At 36.8% G+C, this 18,459-nt stretch overlaps 1 protein-coding gene across 4 annotated transcripts in view; it reads right to left on the reverse strand.

Moving 5' to 3' along the window:
* SBF2 (SET binding factor 2) overlaps nucleotides 1–18,459 on the reverse strand; it is a 464,799-nt gene that overhangs the window by 254,046 nt on the left and 192,294 nt on the right. For all 4 annotated transcript variants that reach the window (XM_036859910.1, XM_036859912.1, XM_036859909.1 and 1 more), the window contains exon 3: nucleotides 4,639–4,776. In XM_036859910.1, the coding sequence (XP_036715805.1) occupies nucleotides 4,639–4,776 (138 nt within the window). The remainder of the gene's footprint in view (nucleotides 1–4,638; nucleotides 4,777–18,459) is intronic.

An 18,459-nucleotide genomic window follows, 5' to 3' on the forward strand; every position in this document is an offset into this window, starting at 1 on the left:
ACTATTATTGTATTGCTATCAATTTTTACCTTCAGATTTACTTTATATGTTTAGGTGCTCTGATAACAGATGCATAAATATTTACAAGTGTTATACTCTCTTGATGAGTTGACTACTTTATCATTATACAATGACTTTCCTTGTCTCTTATTACAGTTTTTAGTTTAAAGTCATTTTGTCTTATATTAAGTATAGCTACCCTAGCTTTCTTTTGATTTCCATTTGCATGAAGTATCTTTTTCTACCCTTCATTTTCAGTCAATGTGTGTCCTTAAAACTGAAGTGAGTTTTGTTCTAGGTCTTTTTGTCTTTTTTTTAATCTATTCAGCCACTCTACATCTTTGGATTGGAAAATTTAGTCATTTTACATTTAAATTAATTATTGATCAGTATGTATTTACTACTGTCAATTTGTTTCCTTGCTGTTTCAAAATTCTTTATTTATCTGTATTTTAGTATATATTTACCATTACAAGTGAGATTTATACTTTCATATGTTTTCCTGTTACTAATTAGCACCTTTTCATTTCAGCTTAAAGAAGTCCCTTTAACATTTCCTGTAAGGCCAGTCTAGTGGTGATTAGCTTCTTTAGCTTTTGCTTGTCTGCAAAACTCTTTCTTCTCTTCTTCGACTCTGAAGGACAACTTGCCAGGTGGAATATTCTTGATGGACAGTTTTTTTTCTCTCAGCACTTTGAATAAATCTTGCCACTCTTCTCTGGCCTGCAAAGTTTCTGCTGAAAAATCTGATCATCGTCTTATCAGGGTTCCCTTTTATGAACAAGTTATTTTTCTCTTGCTGTTTTAAGATACTCTCTTTTTCTTTAACTTTTGACACTTTAATTATAATGTGTCTTGGTGTTGGTCTCTTTGGGGTCATCTTATTTGGAACTCTCTGGGCTTCCTGGATCTGAATATCTGTTTCTTTCCCCAGGTTAGGAAAGTTTTCAGCCATTATTTCTTCTTGTAAGTTTTCTGCCCCTTTCTTTTTCTCTTCTCCTCCTGGGACCCCTATCATGTGAATGTTGGTTTGCTTGATGTTATCTCCTAAGTCCCTTAAGCTATCTTTATTCTTTTCCATTTTTTTCATTTTGCTGTTTTAATTAGATGATTTCCACTGCCCTGTCCTCATGTAAACTGATCCTCTCTCCTGTGTCATGTAGTGCGCTGTTGAACCCCTCTATTCTATTCTTCAGCTCACTTACTATACTCTTCAGCTCTGTGACTTCTATTTGGTACTTTCTTACACTTTCTATTCCTTTGTTGAAATTCTTACTTTGTTCATCCATTCTTCTCCTGAGCTCAATAAGCATCTTTATGACCATTATTTTAAACTCTTTATCAGGTAAATCACTTATCTCCACTTCATTAAGGTCTTTCTCTGAGGTTTTACCTTGTTCTTTCATTTAGAACATACTCCTATTTCTTCATTTTCCTTGACTCTCTGTGTTGGTTTCTATGCATTATTTAAAACATCTACCTCTCCTAGTCCTGAAGGAGTGGCCTCTTGTAGGAGATGAACCTTAGTATTCAAACCTGCCCTAGCTCTTGGTTGTCTCTCAAATCTTTATGATGGTCCAAGCAGCCTACTTTATTCTTAGTGCTCACTGTAGTTGAGGGTATACCAATACCTGATAGTGTCCCAAAGGGGAGGATCATAGTCAGCACCTAGATTCAGGTGGATTGGAAGCCAGACCTTCAGGTAGCAGCTTTTAATGTATGCAAATATGTATCTTTCAGTGGAGACTGGGAGATGGGTGTTTCTGTCTGCTCCCTCTGCGCTGAGCCTTGGGGGATAGCCAGTTAAGAACTTCGTTTGCTACAATCCTGTGGGACCTGGGAGCTCAAGTCCTGTTGGCCACAGAGTCAAAGGTTTAAAAGGGTGTGTCCCTTGGGCAGCAGCTGCAAAATCTGGGGCGCCAGACATGTGCACAAGCTCTTTCCAAGAAGAAACCAGTGAACTGGAGCAGGCTAGAGAGAGAACAGTGATGGCACCTGCCAGATCCCTGGTCTCCAAACAGAATCAAAATTAGCTCCTAGATGTGTGCTAAGTTAGAAACCTGACCCTCAGGCAGTAGCTTTTAAAGTATGCAAACAGGATTCTTTCAGGCAAAGACTGAGAGATGGGTGTTTCTCTCTGCTTCCTCCATGCTGAGCCAGAGCAAATCCTTGAAAACCCATTAAGAACTCTTTGCTTGTTATAGTCTGGTGGGTCTCATGAATAAAAGCCCCATTGTTTTTCAGAGATAGGTGTTTCTGGGTCCTTACCTCAAGTGGAAGTCTAAAAAGATGGGGGCTAGATGTTGGGTCCAAACCCTTCGCACCTCAGGGGAGGAGCTGGAAGTTGTAAGTTGCTTCGCAACTGCATGTCTCTCTGCCAAGGGACATTTATGGTGAGACTGCATCTCAGCCTTTTCTACTCACTTCAGTGTGGGTATATTCTCGTTTGCCTGCTATATAGGAACTGCTCGGCTAGTTTCTGGATTTCTTTCAGCAGAAATTGCTCCGTGTGTAGCTGTGGATTCAGTGTGTCCATAGAAGTGAGTTCAGAAGCTTCCTATGTCACCATCTTGGACTGAAACCCCCTACATTGTCTTAATGTATTACTTTTCTGTGAGTTTATTTGGGGGCTAAGGGGTTGGTAATGATGGAGAGAAGAAGAACCCAAATAATCACAGTTAGTTTCATTAGATAATTCTAGGGAGTTGTAAAGAGGTACCCTCAAGAATATGGAAATAAAAGAAAATACTGCATTCTCAGCACTGACTTATGTTCAAAAGATCAACAGAGAAATGAAAGGTCACCTGAAAAAGATAGCAAGGCTCTCAACAAGAGAACATTTTTTCTTATTTAGACTGAATTGACCAAAATGGGAATTAGATCGGCTATTTGTTGGCAACATCCACCCGAACACTAATCAGGACAGAAATGACTAGAATCATAGACATCTAAGTTTTCTGTCTGAATTGACAACATAATCCCTAATTTCAAAAACAGTTGGCCCCGAACAATGCAGGGTTTAGGGGCGCCGACCCCTCTGTGCAGTCGAAAATCCACATATTAACTTTACGGTTGGCCCTCTGCATCCACATATTCAACCAATGATGGATCATGCAGTACTGTAGTATATAGTTACTGAAAAAAATCTGCGTATAAGTGGACCCGTGCAGTTCAAGCCCATGTTGTTCAAGGGTCAACTGTATAAACAATGGGCTGTGTTAATCTGGCAGGTGTTAAATATTTGACATCAAATATTCCTTGGTTTTATTCCACAATCAAAATGCTTCTGATTTTGATATGGCTTCCCACAAAGATCTGACAATAAGGAGAAAATGTGCTGATAATATAGATAATGTATATTTTGTTCTATATAACCTTTTAACTTATCACTGTAAATTAAAAAGCTAGCATGCTGGTTTTAATACATCAGTCTAATGAACTTGGATAATGTGAGTCTGTACCATGAAAGGTGGTTTGTCTCCTCTTGTACTGAAAAATGAAATTTCTGCATCCAGAAAATTCAGATCTTGGCATTTAATTAAAATAACAAAAATAACAAATGCTCCTTTGTGAGGTCATTTCAGAAAGCAAGCCAATCCTTTTCCCTGGTGGTGATACTCATTCATCTGTATGTAGCAGAAAGCACAGCAGATAATGCAATTGGCTCACTCAACATCCTGCAAACTGTTTTATAGTTTCCTTCTCATACTATAGGGCCTTGAAAGCAAAACAAGCAAACAAACAAATAACAACAACAACAAAGTTTTTCTGATTCCTTTGGGGGGGGGATCTGCATGCAATCTGACTGACACAACGAAACAACCCATATGACACTTAAAGCATAAGTCACCAATGTGTGATAGGGGCTACACATGGGAGAATGGATTTTTTTAGTGTGATTATTGTGAAGGTTGTATTGTCTGGTACCCAACATCATAAGTGTCAAGTGACAAAAGGTTGAAAAAGTATGAACAGCCCCAAGCTAGGCAGTTCCTAGTACACAGAACTGGTTCCCTGCTCACCCCTTACCCATGAAATTACATAAACTACCCAATACTTTCTCATAAATCCTTTTCTGAATAAATTAGAGACAGTAGATCCAGTTGTTTGAAACTGAGAGAACCCCAGCTAATACTCTGAAAGACCCAGTATTTTTAATATCTATAGTTCTAGCCTATTAATGTCAGTCCCATCATTTTGATACTACCACCACTAATAATAATGAGTTAACAGTTACTTCAGCACTTAAAAAAAATAATATCAAGCATTGTGATAAGTGATTTATAAACATTCTGATTAAATGCTCTATATTCTGTGAAAGACACCTCAGGAGAAAGACTGAAAGGGAAAAACCACAGGTTCATCATGAGAGGATACAAATCTTCTTAATAAACCAATTTGCAGATATGCTATTCTTAGAAGTATGCAGATTATGAACAATATTTTAAAGAAGAAAAATTAAACTTGGACAATAACTTTACCTTCTTGCTCTCTTCCTCAACAATATAGTACCTCAGTCATTTTAAAGTAGCTCATAGAACTCAAACTTGCTATTCTAACAAAAACAAATATGGCATAATAAAAAGATTCCTAAATGCTGTCTCTTTGGCTGTAATTTGGCTAGAAAAGTTGCTGTACCTGAAGATTGATCTCTGCCTCATAAAAGGTTAGGCATGAGCAGTAATGTCGATCTGAGTCAATATCTGTCAGGACCACCACAAAAAACGTTGGCTGCTTCCTCTCTCTGGACAGCTGCCACCCTCCAGGTTGACAAAACTAAATGAGATAGAAAAAAAAAATTGTCACATCTTAAAAGTATAAGGTAAATTTATTAGTTATAAATCCCTGAGAAATGTCTCCCCATTTAAAAAAATTTCCAGATGTGATACGTTACTTCAGCCAATATTTTTTAAAAATCACTTGCAGATTCATGATGTAGAATACTTTCACTAATGTGCATATGCATTTTATGAAGACAGCCTAGATTTTCCACAGATGCCACTCATTCTGAGACCGGGGTTGGCATATGTAGGAACAGATCACTAAGATGAAAACTTTGCACCATTAGAACAAATCATGAAATAAGTTGAAGATAAAGTGCTCAGTATCTACCATGGACAGAATACAGAATTATTTTAAAATATCGTCATTAATCTAAGACTCTTCAATTCAGTACAATGAAAAAGATATCTTGTTCATCAAGACAGACCACATTCTGGGCTATAAAATACACTTTAATGTATTTAAAAGAATAGAAATCATATAATGCATGTCCCAGACCACAATAAAATTAAACTAAAATTCAATTACAGAAAGATAGCTGGAAAATCCCCAAACACTCAGAGATTAAACAACACACTTCTAAGTAATACATGGATCAAAGACAAAAATCTCAAAAGAAATTTTCAAATATTTTTAACTAAATGAAAATGAAAATACAGCTTAACATTTGTGGGATTCAGCAAAAGCAGTGCTTAGAGGGAATTTTATAGCACTGAATTCATAGAGAAGAAAAATCTAAAATCAGTCATCTAAGCTCTATCTTAGGAAACTAGAAAAAGAAGAGCAAATTAAATCCAAAGTAAGTGGAAGAAAAGAAATAATAAAATTAGAGCAGAAATCAGTGAAATCTATTACAGGAAATCAATAGAGAAAAGCAGCAAAACCTAAAGCTAGTTCTTTGAAAAAAACATTAAAATCAAGAAGTCTCTAGCCAGACAAACTAAAAATAAAAAAGAAGATACAAATTCCTAATATCAGAAATGAAAGAAGGGACATCACTATAGATCCTGTGGACATTAAAAAGATAATAAAGGGATACTATGCATAACTCTGTGCCCACAAATTTGATAATCTAGATGAAATGAACCAATTTCTTGAAAGATATAATCTGATAAGACTCACACAAGAAGAAGCAGACAATCTGAATAGGCCTATATCTATTAAAGAAAATGAATCAATAATTAATAATCTTCCAAAATAGAAAGAAAGTATCATGCTGCAATGGGTTCACAGTGAATTCTACCAAACACTGAAGGATGAAACTAAAACATTCTCTACAATCTCTTCCAGAAGACTGAAGCCAAGGAAATACTTCCTGACTCATTCCATAAAGCCAGCGTTATCCTAATGCCAAAAACAGAAAAAGAAATTACAATAAAACTATACATCAATATCTCTCATGAAGACAGATGCAAAAATCCTCAACAAAATATTTGCAAACTGAATGTAGCAATGTATGAAAATAATTACAAACCATGACCAAATAAGATTCATTTTGGGTATGCAGAGCTGGTTCAACATTGAAAGTCAATTAATCACATCAAGAAGCTAAACAAGAAAAAGTACATGATCATATCAATAGATACAGAAAAAGCATTTGAGAAAAACTAACACCCATTCATGATAAAAACTCTCAGCAAACTAAGCATAGAGGGGAAGTTCCTTGACATGACACAGAACATTTACCAAAAACCTACAGATAACATCATACTTAATTGTAAGAAACTAGAAGCTTTCTAGCTAAGATTAGGAACAAGGCAAGGTCGTCATCTCTTACCACACCTTTTCTAAATTGTACTGAAAGTCCTAGTTAATTCAATTAGCCAAAACAAGGAAATAAAAGGTTTACAGATTAGGAAGGAAGATGTGTAACTGTCTTTGTTCCCAAATGACATGATTGTCTATGTAGAAAACCTGAAAGTAATAAGCAATTCCAGCAAGTTTCCAGGATACAAGGTTAATAGACAAAAGCCAACTGCTTTCCTATATACACCAACAATGAACTGTTACTTGAAATTAAAAACACAGTACCATCTTCATACATTAGCACCCCCAAAAATGAAATACTTAGGTATAAACCTAATAAATTATGTACAAGGTCTATATAAGAAAAATTACAAAACTCTGACGAGAAATCAAAGAAGAACTAAGTAGAGAGAAAGAGAGAGCAATTCCAATGTTCATCAATAGGAAGACTCAATATTGTCAAGTTTCAATTCTTCCCAGTGTGATCTACAGATTCAACGCAATCCCAAACAAAATTCCAGCAAGTTATTTTATGGATGTTGATAAACTAATGCTAAAGTTTATATGGAGAGGCAAAAGACCCAGAATAGCCAACTCAATATTGAAGGAGAACAAAGTTGGAAGAGTGACACTATCTGACTTCAAGACTTATTATAAAGCTACAGTAATCAAGACAGTGTGGTACCGGTCAACGAAAAGACAAATCAATAAAGCAGAATGGTGAGCCCAGAAACGAACCACACAAATATAATCAACTGAACTTTGACAACAGAGCAAAAGCAATACAATGGAGAAAAAATAGTCTTTTCAACAAATGGTGCTGGACCAACTAGATATTCATATACAAGAAAATGAATCTAGACACAGACCTTACACCTTTCACAAACATTAACTCAAAGTGGACCATATACCTAAATGTAAAACACAAAACTATAAAACTCCTAGAAGATGACAAAGGAGAAAACCTAGATGATCTTTGTTTTGGCAACGACTTTTTAGATACAACACCAAAATCATGAACCAGGAAAGGAATAACTGATAAGCTAGACTTCATTAAAATTTAAAACTTCTGCTCTGTGAAAGACACTGTCAAGAAAATGAGAAGACAAGCTAAGGACTGGGAGAAAATATCTGCAAAACACATATCTGATAATGTACTGTCATCTAAAACATACAAAGAGTTTTTAAAACTCAACAATAAGAAAGTGAACAAACCAATTAAAAAGGGGGCAAAAGATCTGAATAGATACCTCTCCAAAAAAGATATAAAGGTGGCAAATAAGCAAATGAAAAGATGTTCAATATCATATTTCATAAAGGAAGCAAATTAAAACAACAAGATACGATTACATACCTATTAGAATGGCCAAAATACAAAACAATGACAATGCCAAATGCTGACAAGAATGTAGAGCAACAGGAATTCTTATTTATCGCTGGTGGGAATGCAAAATGGTACAGCCACTTTGGAACACAGTGCGCCAGTTTCTTACAAAAGTAAACATACTCTTACCACACAATTCAGCTATTTACCCGAAGGAGGTGAAAACATATGTTCACACAAAAACCTGCACATGGATGTTTATAGCAGCTTTGTTCATAATTGCCAAAACGTGGAAGTAACCAAGATGTCCTTCAGTAGGTGAAGGCACATCCAGGTGACAGAATACTTTATTGTGCTAAAAAGAAATGAGTTATCAAGCCATGAAAAAACATGGAGGAAACGTAAATGCACATTACTAAGTGAAAGACGCCAGTCCGAAATGGCTACACGTGGTATAATTCCAACTACTTAACATTCTGGAAAATGCACAGCTATGGAGAGCAAAAAGATTAGTAGTTGCCTGGGGTTGGGGAGACATAAATAGGCAGAATTTAGAGGTTTTTTAGAGCAGTGAAACTATTCTGTATAATACTGTAACTGTGGATACATTTTATTATGCATTTGTCAAAACCTTTAGAATGTACACCAAGAGTGAAACCTAAGGTGAATTACAGACTTTGGTTGATAATGATGTGACCAATGTAAGTTCATTCATTGTCTGTAACAAATGTACCACTGTGGTGGGGGATACTGATATTGTGGGAAGTTATGCGTTTGGGGAACAGAGAATATATGTGAATTCTTCATACTATTGCTCAATTTTGCTGTGAATCTAAAAGTACTCTAAAAAGTAAAGTCTATCTCTAAAAACATGAAGAAAAAAATATCTGGATAACAATATTGTTGAAGAGATGGAATAGAAATAGAAAGGAGCTCACCAATACAGCCGCTCTCTGTGCCAGATTACCTTCTGTTACCCTGCTTAATAACTGTGTAACCTGGAGCACTTTATTTAACCTTTCAGTGCCTTAGTTTCCTCATCTGTAAAAGGCAGAATATTAGTACCTATCTACTAGTACCCTTGGGAAGCTCACACAAGGTAACACATGAAAAGTACTCAGAATAGCCTTTGCCATATAATTCCGTGGTGTTAGTTATTATGATTATTACCCCCCTTTGACCTAACCTTAGTTTCTATCATCACAGCTATAACACTTTCTTTCCCCTTCTTTACTAGTTTTTTCCTGCCTCTCCTTTCATTGCCTCATTGACTCCTTGACTCAGTCTAAAGAAACATCAGAAAAGTAATATTTGGATGACTTCCTACATTTAGAGAGACACATTAATCACGTTCATAGCTTCTCTACCAAATGAAAAATTCTACCAGACTCATTTCCTTGAGCAGACATCATGAGGACTACATAGAGAAACAGCATGAAAACCTTAAGGACACATTAATTAGTTAAGTGAAAATATTTTTCTCTACTACATTTGTGGCTTTTTTTTTTTTTAATAAATTTATTTATTTATTTATTTATTTAGGGGTGTGTTGGGTCTTTGTTTCTGTGCGAGGGCTTTCTCTAGTTGCGGCAAGCGGGGGCCACTCTTCATCGCGGTGCGCGGGTCTCTGTCGCGGCCTCTCTTGTTGCGGAGCACAGGCTCCAGACGCACAGGCTCAGTATCTGTGGCTCACGGGCCTAGTTGCTCTGCGGCATGTGGGATTTTCCCAGACCAGGGCTCGAACCCGTGTCCCCTGCATTGGCAGGCAGATTCTCAACCACTGCGCCACCAGGGAAGCCCTACATTTGTGTTTTGAAATAGTAATTCATTGAACAAATATTTATTGAGCACTTCAGCATCACTTATTCTGTGAAGTCTTCTCTGAAGCTCCCCAGTTTCTCTGGCCCCCTCCAAACCAAAGAATCAAGCAGTTCCACTCATGTGTTCCAAACCGTTTTATACATTCTTATTATAGTAAATAATTATAATAACCTTTTCTTCCTATATATAGCACTAGAACTTATATATTTTACTAATCTGGTACAGAAAACTTGACTTGTCAATTTGTTTACATGTATATTTCTCCCTCAACAATTCATTTATCTAAGTTCCATGACTTTACATCTTTGGCTTTCCTGTGGCCACCATAAGCCTTTTTCATTCTAGAAAAGTAGCCCTCAAAGTGTGGTACACAGAATCATAGGAGTCCCGGTGGTCAAAACTATTATCATATTAATACTAAGAACTGGTTGTTTCTTTCACTTTGTTGACATTTACATTAACGGTGGAAACGTAATGGTGGGTAAAGTTGCTGGTAACTTAACAGTAATCAATGCAGCAACATCAAACTAAACTTGTAGTCACTGTATTCTTCAAAGCTACACATTTGCAATTAAAAAAAAAAAGTTTCTGTTAATAATTTCCTTGATGAAGCAATAAACATTTTAATTTCATTGTAACTTGACCCTTGAGTATACAACTTTCAAAATATTCTGTTTCAAAGAGTAAATACACATAAAGCACTTTTGCTGCATATAGAAGTATGATAGTTGTTTAGAGAAAAACTACTTGTGTAGATGTTTAAGTTGTGAGCTGAACTGTTCTCTTTTTTCCCCCAAGAACACCATTTTTTACTTGAAAGAATAACTGACAAACATGCTTATACAGTCTTATGTATTTGGTAGACATTGTCTCAAATGAATGAAATGGGCCTGTCACTTCAAGATACAGATCTGAGACTGTTTGTTACCAATGATAAAATGAACTTTCAAGCACCATCATGAGCCTGACAGCTTTGCATTCCTGATTAATATGAGAGTATTATTAACTAATGTAATATTTTAAATACTATATGTGTCAACATTTGGAAGATCTGCATAACTCATTGATCCCTATTTGCCAAATGACTAATGCATGATGTTATAAAATCATGCATGGATAAAAGATTTTTCAAAGTGCAAAACCAACCAATAGATTTTATCGTAGCAGAGTAAATAAAAGTTCATTGATGCATTTATATATCTCACATTGCAACTAGCCTTTAAGATATTATTATTTGTTGAGTGTTGGTGTAGTATTCAAACAAGAGTTTCCATAAGTGTCTGAAAAGGCTATAAAAATACTCCTCTTGATATGGGGAGGGGGAGGGGTGAGATGTGACAGGGTGAGAGAGTGTCATGGACATATATACACTACCAAATGTAAAATAGATAGCTAGTGGGAAGCAGCCGCATAGCACAGGGAGATCAACTCCGTGCTTTGTGACCACCTAGAGGGGTGGGATGGGGAGGGTGGGAGGGAGGGAGATGCAAGAGGGAAGAGATATGGGAACATATGTATATGTATAACTGATTCACTTTGTTATAAAGCAGAAACTAACACACCATTGTAAAGCAATTATATTTCAATAAAGATGTTTAAAAAAAAAATACTCCTCTTTCCAACTACATATTCGTGAGACCTGATTTTCTTCGTATACTTCAACCAAAACAACGTACTGTAAAAGCACGAATGTAGAAGCAGGTATGAGAATCCAGCTGTCTTTTATTAAGCCAATATCAATGATATTTACAAAAATATAAAACAATACCATTCTTTTCCCTATCTTTTTTGTTATGGAAAATACAGTTATTTTCTCAAAAAATATGCTATTTAATATGCAATGGTTTACTGTCCTTTTTAAAATAAATAAATAGCTTAAATTTTTCTAGTTGTCAGTTCTAACACAAAAATTAATAGATAAAACTACATAAACAAAACTCTTTGCAGATTCTCAATCATCTGTGAGAGTATAAACTGTGAGATCCAAAAGTATGAGACTTGCTATTCTAGTAAGAATGCATGTTAATGTGTAACTAGCCTTGGCTTAAGCTACTTAGGTAGCAGAAAGGTATAATCTTTGGCAGAACTAAGGAGTTTTAACAGGTTAAACTTCTGGGTTTAACAAAACCCAGAAGTGTCTTTCAAAATACTCGCGTCTGAGCTTGGGTATGAAATAATATAATGATACAGAGCCTGTGTCATCAGGTCTACTCATTCGACAAACAAGTCTTCTGATATAAAGTGAATCAGTTCTGTGAATTAATAGCAAATAATCGCATTCTCTTAGAGGTCTGTCATTCATTATCACAGCTGCTCATTAGGCTTGGCAAATGGTACTAAAAGCTATACACCATAGAATAACAACTATATATTTTCACATAATTTAAATGAAACTATAGGTTTTCAGTAAGGATTAAACTAAATCTCTTTATGTTAGTTCCAACTCAACCAACTTCACTGATTTCTCAAATCAAAGGTTCCCATCACAGAGAAGTGTTCACAAATAACAAATTAACTTTTGTAAGCGAATAGATATATTACTTAAACAAGCAATCAGATATTTTGCTGCTAAAACTAGAAAAATCAACTCATGCTAACTTTTCTGAAATGCTTTACACATACAGTGAATATAAAAAAAAATTACAGAATAATAAAAGATGTCCATAGCATTACTGTGACTAATTTTAATGATCTCTCAAAGGTGAAATGTTGTAGAAGGTTCTTGGGATAACAGTCACTCAATATTTTCCAAGACCTTCATACACACCTATAAATTTACAGCTCACTAAACCACATTTTACTGTTCAACCTGTAATTAAAAAAATTAAAGGTGTCTCTTTAAAAAAAAGAAAGCTGTAAGAAAATTCCTTCTCACAGAAAAAAATAAACACATAACATCCAGAAGGAGAATATGAGAGTTTAGGTAGGAAGACCTCCTTAGTTATTTAAATGGCCTCATTTCCCCAAGTTTACATTATAACAGGAATTCTGATTTTAAAAGTATTAACAGTAAAACTTCTGGGAAATTCCAAGGATCCTCTTTTTTGATTCAATAAGTACTTCTTCAAAACTAAGCTTAATGTGACCACAACTAAGATAGTAATGGTAATTCATGCTAGGCCTGGTCAGATATTTTTTACTAAATTTTTCACAAAGAAGCTGTCAAGATAGCTGGTCACACTGGTTACACATGAGACCCTTTATTTCATACATAAAAATACAGTTACATAAATGAATTATTTTATACTATGCATTAATATTATTAGAATCATACTTCATAAGAAATTTTGATGTTGCATTCTCAAATGAAATATATTAATACACACTTAGTAAATAAACAATAGCTCACATAACTGAGTTTACAGAAATGTTTTTTCAATGGATGAAAAGAAATGGCCTTAACCTCCGGTTAAATGTCTACTTTTCAAATTCATTGTATCATAAGATTAAGTAATAATCAAATTTGGTGTATCAGGAGATGATCCCACTATTAATGAGAAGTACTCCTCATAGGATTTGGATTTGAAATATAATAATGCTAGCTGGTTTAATCATTTCAAATCTTAACTAAAAGCGTGCTGAGAAAGTAATAAACAATGAGAGGGGAATTCCATGGCGGTCCAGTGGTTAGGACTCCGTGCTCTCACTGCTGAGGGCCTGGGTTAGATCCCTGGTCGGGGAACTAAGATTCCCCTCACAGTGTGGCCAAAAAAAAAAAAAAAAAAAAACCCAAAAAACAATGAGGGAGTGGACACTGCATTTCTTGAACCTGAGCTCGAGTCACATTTCTGACAGGAATGTGAGAAAATGTTTAGACAGCTGGAAACAGAGTAGTCACTAAAAGACAGTAAGCAGAATGATAAGCATTAAACAAACAGGATAAAAATCAGGATTTTGCTCTCCCCAGTGTCTTTACTGGCAAACAGGAGAAAAAAATGCTATCACAGGTGCAAAACCTAAACTGTTTAGAATTGACTGTCATAACTGACTGGCCTACATTTTGCCCTCCTTTTCCAAGTCAATGAGGAAACACATCTATTTGGAGTGATACTATCAATGGACATACCATATATATGTCTGTTTCATAAATATATGAGTGTATATGCAACAATGTATGTTTTTGACTATTCCCTTCCACCTGACTCTCATCATTTCCCACAGATCAAGCTCATAAAAATTTTACAACATATCTGGGAACAGCCAATATGGGGATTCCTTTTCAGGATGTTATCTGTCTTTATTCAGTTCCAGTTTTCTTTAAGACCTTGGCATAACCTGGACACAAATGATACCTCAAGGGTGCAAGGTTAGAACTGACAGACATTTTTAGGCTCCACATTTAATGCGTTACAAATACCAACTTTGTTTACTTGCTTGTTTCTTTAATTGCCCAAATGTATGAAGTAGATCATGTGCAAACAGGCCACCCACCTGCAAATAAAAGATAAGTGCCAATAACCCCTCGTATTTGTGAAACACTTTATATATAACTGTATCCCACAAGGTTTATTTTAAAAATGATGAAACCAAGGCTATGAGACGTTAAGGTGATACAGCTAGTGTGTGATAAAAGCAGGACTAGAATTCAAGCCTCTGTATCTCTACAAACTGTGTCTTCTCACTGCTTAATTATCTTTGTATATCACCTTGCGGATATTATTTTATGTTAATATGAATTTACTGTAGAAAAATCAGAAAAGAAAAAATGAAAATGAACTAAGTTCTTTAACATACAACCTTCCCTTGCAACCATTTATCTCTGGATGTACTTTTTATATAAAATGGGATATGTTATACATACAGTTATGAGTCTTGCTTTTCTCCACCTTCTGTAACATGTGTGTTTTCCCATGTACCTACATATTTTTAAGAAAATTATTTTTAATGACTGAATATTACACCAGCATATAGGTAAGCACCACAACATAACCAATTCCCTATTGTGGGTTGTTCATGTTGTTCACAATTTTTTTTCTTAATAATTGTGGGACAGGCGTGGTATTATGTAAATCTTCCCAGGCATGTCTCATTATGTTTTTGGTGAAGAACTGCTTTTGTAGAGCACAACCAAAATGAGCACAAAAAACGTTTAACTGCCCTTGAATTCCTTTTTAAAGGTTAGGCAACCCAAAAATTATTTTGTTTTGCTGATAGAGTTCTAAAGAGGACAAAAAAGAAGTTGATAACAAAGAACTGTTATTATGAACTATATTCTGACCAAAGAACTGACTTGTGAAATAACGTAACAGAAGCCGTAAGAAACTGAACTCCATTGCCAAGCCAGGCCATGGCAATGTCAGGTGTGTGCTCTATACTTTAGACAGATATTTTTCAAAAGTTCAGAGAAAACACAGTGGTTGTAAGACTTTGGAAGAGAAGCCAATCTAAGAGTTGGGAAACTTTCAAATATTTTGTTATCCACAGAATAAAGGGTATCACACACATGTGCCTAATTTTAGTGGACAGCTTTTGATGAAGTATACTTTTAAAAGACTATCCAAAACAATCCGCTTTAAATGAAACAATTTAAATGGGTCACCTATAATGCTTTTAGTAGATATTTTATTCAGATATTTTATTACTACTACACAACATTACACTGTCCTCATCAGTATAATAAAACTTTATGTATAAGATAATATGATTTGTCTGCCTAGAGAATCCAAGCAAACTGACTAAATATTGTTTGAGTAAATAAGAGTTTAGTCATGTAGCCAGATATAAGAACATAAAAATCAACAACTCTCCTTGAGATCAGCAACAAGTAATTTCTAAAAAGATCTTATTCATAACTTTAATATGTTTTCAAAGTCACAGGATGAGCTAACCTAATCTCTCAAGTTTTGAACATTTTGGCATATCAGTTTCATGAAGAGCCCTACACATAAGCCTCTAAATATAAAAATTTCAAGAAGCAAACTCCAAAGAGAAAAATGAACGTTTAGAATAGCTTCTAACATCCAAGTTTTGAAAAAAATACAACTGTACATGATTTACAAATTTAAAACAATTCCAAGAGCAAAAGAAAAGTTATTAATGACTTCTAGTTAAGCATGGCAGATGAAACAAATGAGTTTACCTCCAAGAGCTCCTGAAAACCCTCTAAAATTGCAATTAAAATAAATACAAACAGCAAAGTAATATGAAAGAAAATAACAGGTTTAAAATGACAATAAGAGGGACTTCCCTGGTGGTGAAGTGGTTAAGAATCTGCCTGCTGGCAGTGGGGGGTAGTCAAGATGGCGTACTAGGAGGACATGCAGAATTCGAGTCTTCTCACAACTAGGGAACCTACCAGGCGCCAGTGGGGGCCAAAAGACACCTAAGGGGATGGGAGGAACCCCCAGCAACCGGCTAGGACATGGGGCATGGGGTGAGTGAAGGGGGAGGAGAAGTGGAGGCAGGAAGGGACTGGCGCCCCTGAGGGGTGGCTGGGGGAGGGGAAGGGCTCCCACACCCAAACGGGTAAATTGGGGAACCACTGGGAAGGCAGAGGATCAAAAGGGAGTGTGGCCACGCTTCCCCTGCCCACTTGGACCCCCAGGAATCTGCTGAGATCCCAGGCCAGATCCTCTGCCCACCTAGGCCCTCTCCAGCCACTCAGGTCCTCAGGGAGTGGGAGGGAGGGATGAGGGGGGCAAAAGTAAAGGCCGGACCTCTGGGATCCACACCCCTGAGGCGTGGCTGGGAGAGGGGAAGAGTTCCTACACCCAGCGGGACCCACCCATGGTTAGGGGTCCAGTAGTGATGAGGGTAGACCCTGGGGGAGACAGAGGGGGAGGGGCGCGGAGGAATGGAAGGGAAGGGGGCCAATGCTTTCCCTGTCCACTTAGGCACCAGGGAGCCGGTTGGGCTCCAGGTCTGATCCTCTGCCCTCGGAGCCTCCCTCCGGCTGCGCAGAGCCGAAGCCCCGCCCCTACACCCCCACCCAGGGCCCTACCTCTACACTTGGAGACCCCTTCCAACGCGCTGGGCCTAAACCCCACCCACACACCCTCACTCATGGGCCCCACGTCCAAACTCTGGAACTCCACACACCAGAGGCCCTCCTTTCCAAGTGCTACCTCTCCCCTTCCGCACGGGTATTAAGCAGAGACCCCGCCCCATATTTGAAAGTCGCCTCGCCTAAGCCCCGCCCCATGCTCAAACACCCTCCCACTCCCAACCACCCCTACCCCCCACCCCCTGCCTAGGTTCTACCCCACCCTAAACCCCGCCCCTGCCTAAGTTCCTCCCCCACCTAAAGTGCACCCCCACAGCCAAGGCTTTTTTTTTTTTTTCCTTTTCCTTTTTCCTCTTTTAGATTGGGGTTCCGTTTTACCTTGTTGATTCATTGCTGTTGATTCTTTTATATTTTTATTTTTCCTAATAAATCTTTTATTTTTCTAATTTTATTTTATTCTTTATTATTTGTTAGTGATCCTCCTTTTGGCTTGTTGCTCCACCCCCCTTTTTTTTTCTTTTTTCTGATGTGGTTTTATTTAACCTTGCTGCAGTTGTTTCAATTATAGTTTTATTTTTCCTAATATATTTTTTATCTTTCTAATTTTATTTTGTTTTTATTCTTTGATATTGTACTGTTCCTTTTTTCTTTCTTTCTTCCTTTTTTTTCTCTTACAGCACCACAAGCTTGCGGGATCTTGGTTCCCAGGTCAGAGGTCGGGCCCGAGCTCCTATGGTGGGAGCTCCAAGTCAAAACTGCTGGACTAACAGACAACCTCAGACACCAGGAAATATCAGTTGGACTGAGACCTCCTGGAGGTCCTCATCTCAGCACCAAGACCCAGCTCTATCTAACTGCCTGCAAACTTCAGTGCTGATGTCTCAGGCCAAACAACCACTAAGACAAGATTACAGCACCACCCATCCAAAAAAACGACAAAAAAAGTATGTTACAGATGAAGGAGCAAGGTAAAAACCTACAAAACCAAATAAATGAAGACGAAATAGGCAACCTACCTTAAAAAGAATTCAGAGTAATGATAGTAAAGATGATCCAAAATCTTGGAAACAGAATGGAGAAAATACAAGAAACATTTAACAAGGATCTAGAAGAACTAAAGAGCAAACAAACAGTGATGAACAACACAATTACTGAAATTAAAAATACTCTAGGAGGAATCAATAACAGAATAACTGAGGCAGAAGAATGGATAAGTGAAATGGAAGATAAAATGGTGGAAATAACTGCCAAGGAGCAGAATAAAGAAAAAAGAATGAAAAGAATTGAGGACAGTCACAGAGACCTCCGGGACAACATTAAACACACCAACATTCAAATTATAGGGGTCTCAGAAGAAGAACAGAAAAAGAAAGGGTCTCAGAAAATATTTGAAGTTGAAAACTTCCCTAACATGGGAAAGGAAATAGTCAATCAAGTCCAGGAAGCACAGAGAGTACCATACAGGATAAATCCAGAGAAACACAATGAAGCACATATTAATCAAACTACCAAAAATTAAATACAAAGAAAAAATTATTAAAAGCAGCAAGGGAAAAGCAACAAATAACATACAAGGGAATCCCCATAAGGTTAACAGCTTATTTTTCAGCAGAAACTTAGCAAGCCAGAAGGGAGTGGCAGGACAAATTTAAAGTGATGAAAGGGAAAAACCTACAACAAGGATTATTCTACCCAGCAAGGATCACATTCAGATTCGATGGAGAAATTCAAACCTTTACAGACAAGCAAAAGCTAAGAGAATTCAGCACCACCAAACCTGCTTTACAACAAATGTTAAAGGAACTTCTCTAGGCAGGACACACAACAGAAGAAAAAGACCTAC

The sequence above is a fragment of the Balaenoptera musculus genome, chromosome 8, assembly GCF_009873245.2.
Source record: "Balaenoptera musculus isolate JJ_BM4_2016_0621 chromosome 8, mBalMus1.pri.v3, whole genome shotgun sequence".
Classification (NCBI taxonomy): Eukaryota; Metazoa; Chordata; class Mammalia; order Artiodactyla; family Balaenopteridae; genus Balaenoptera; species Balaenoptera musculus.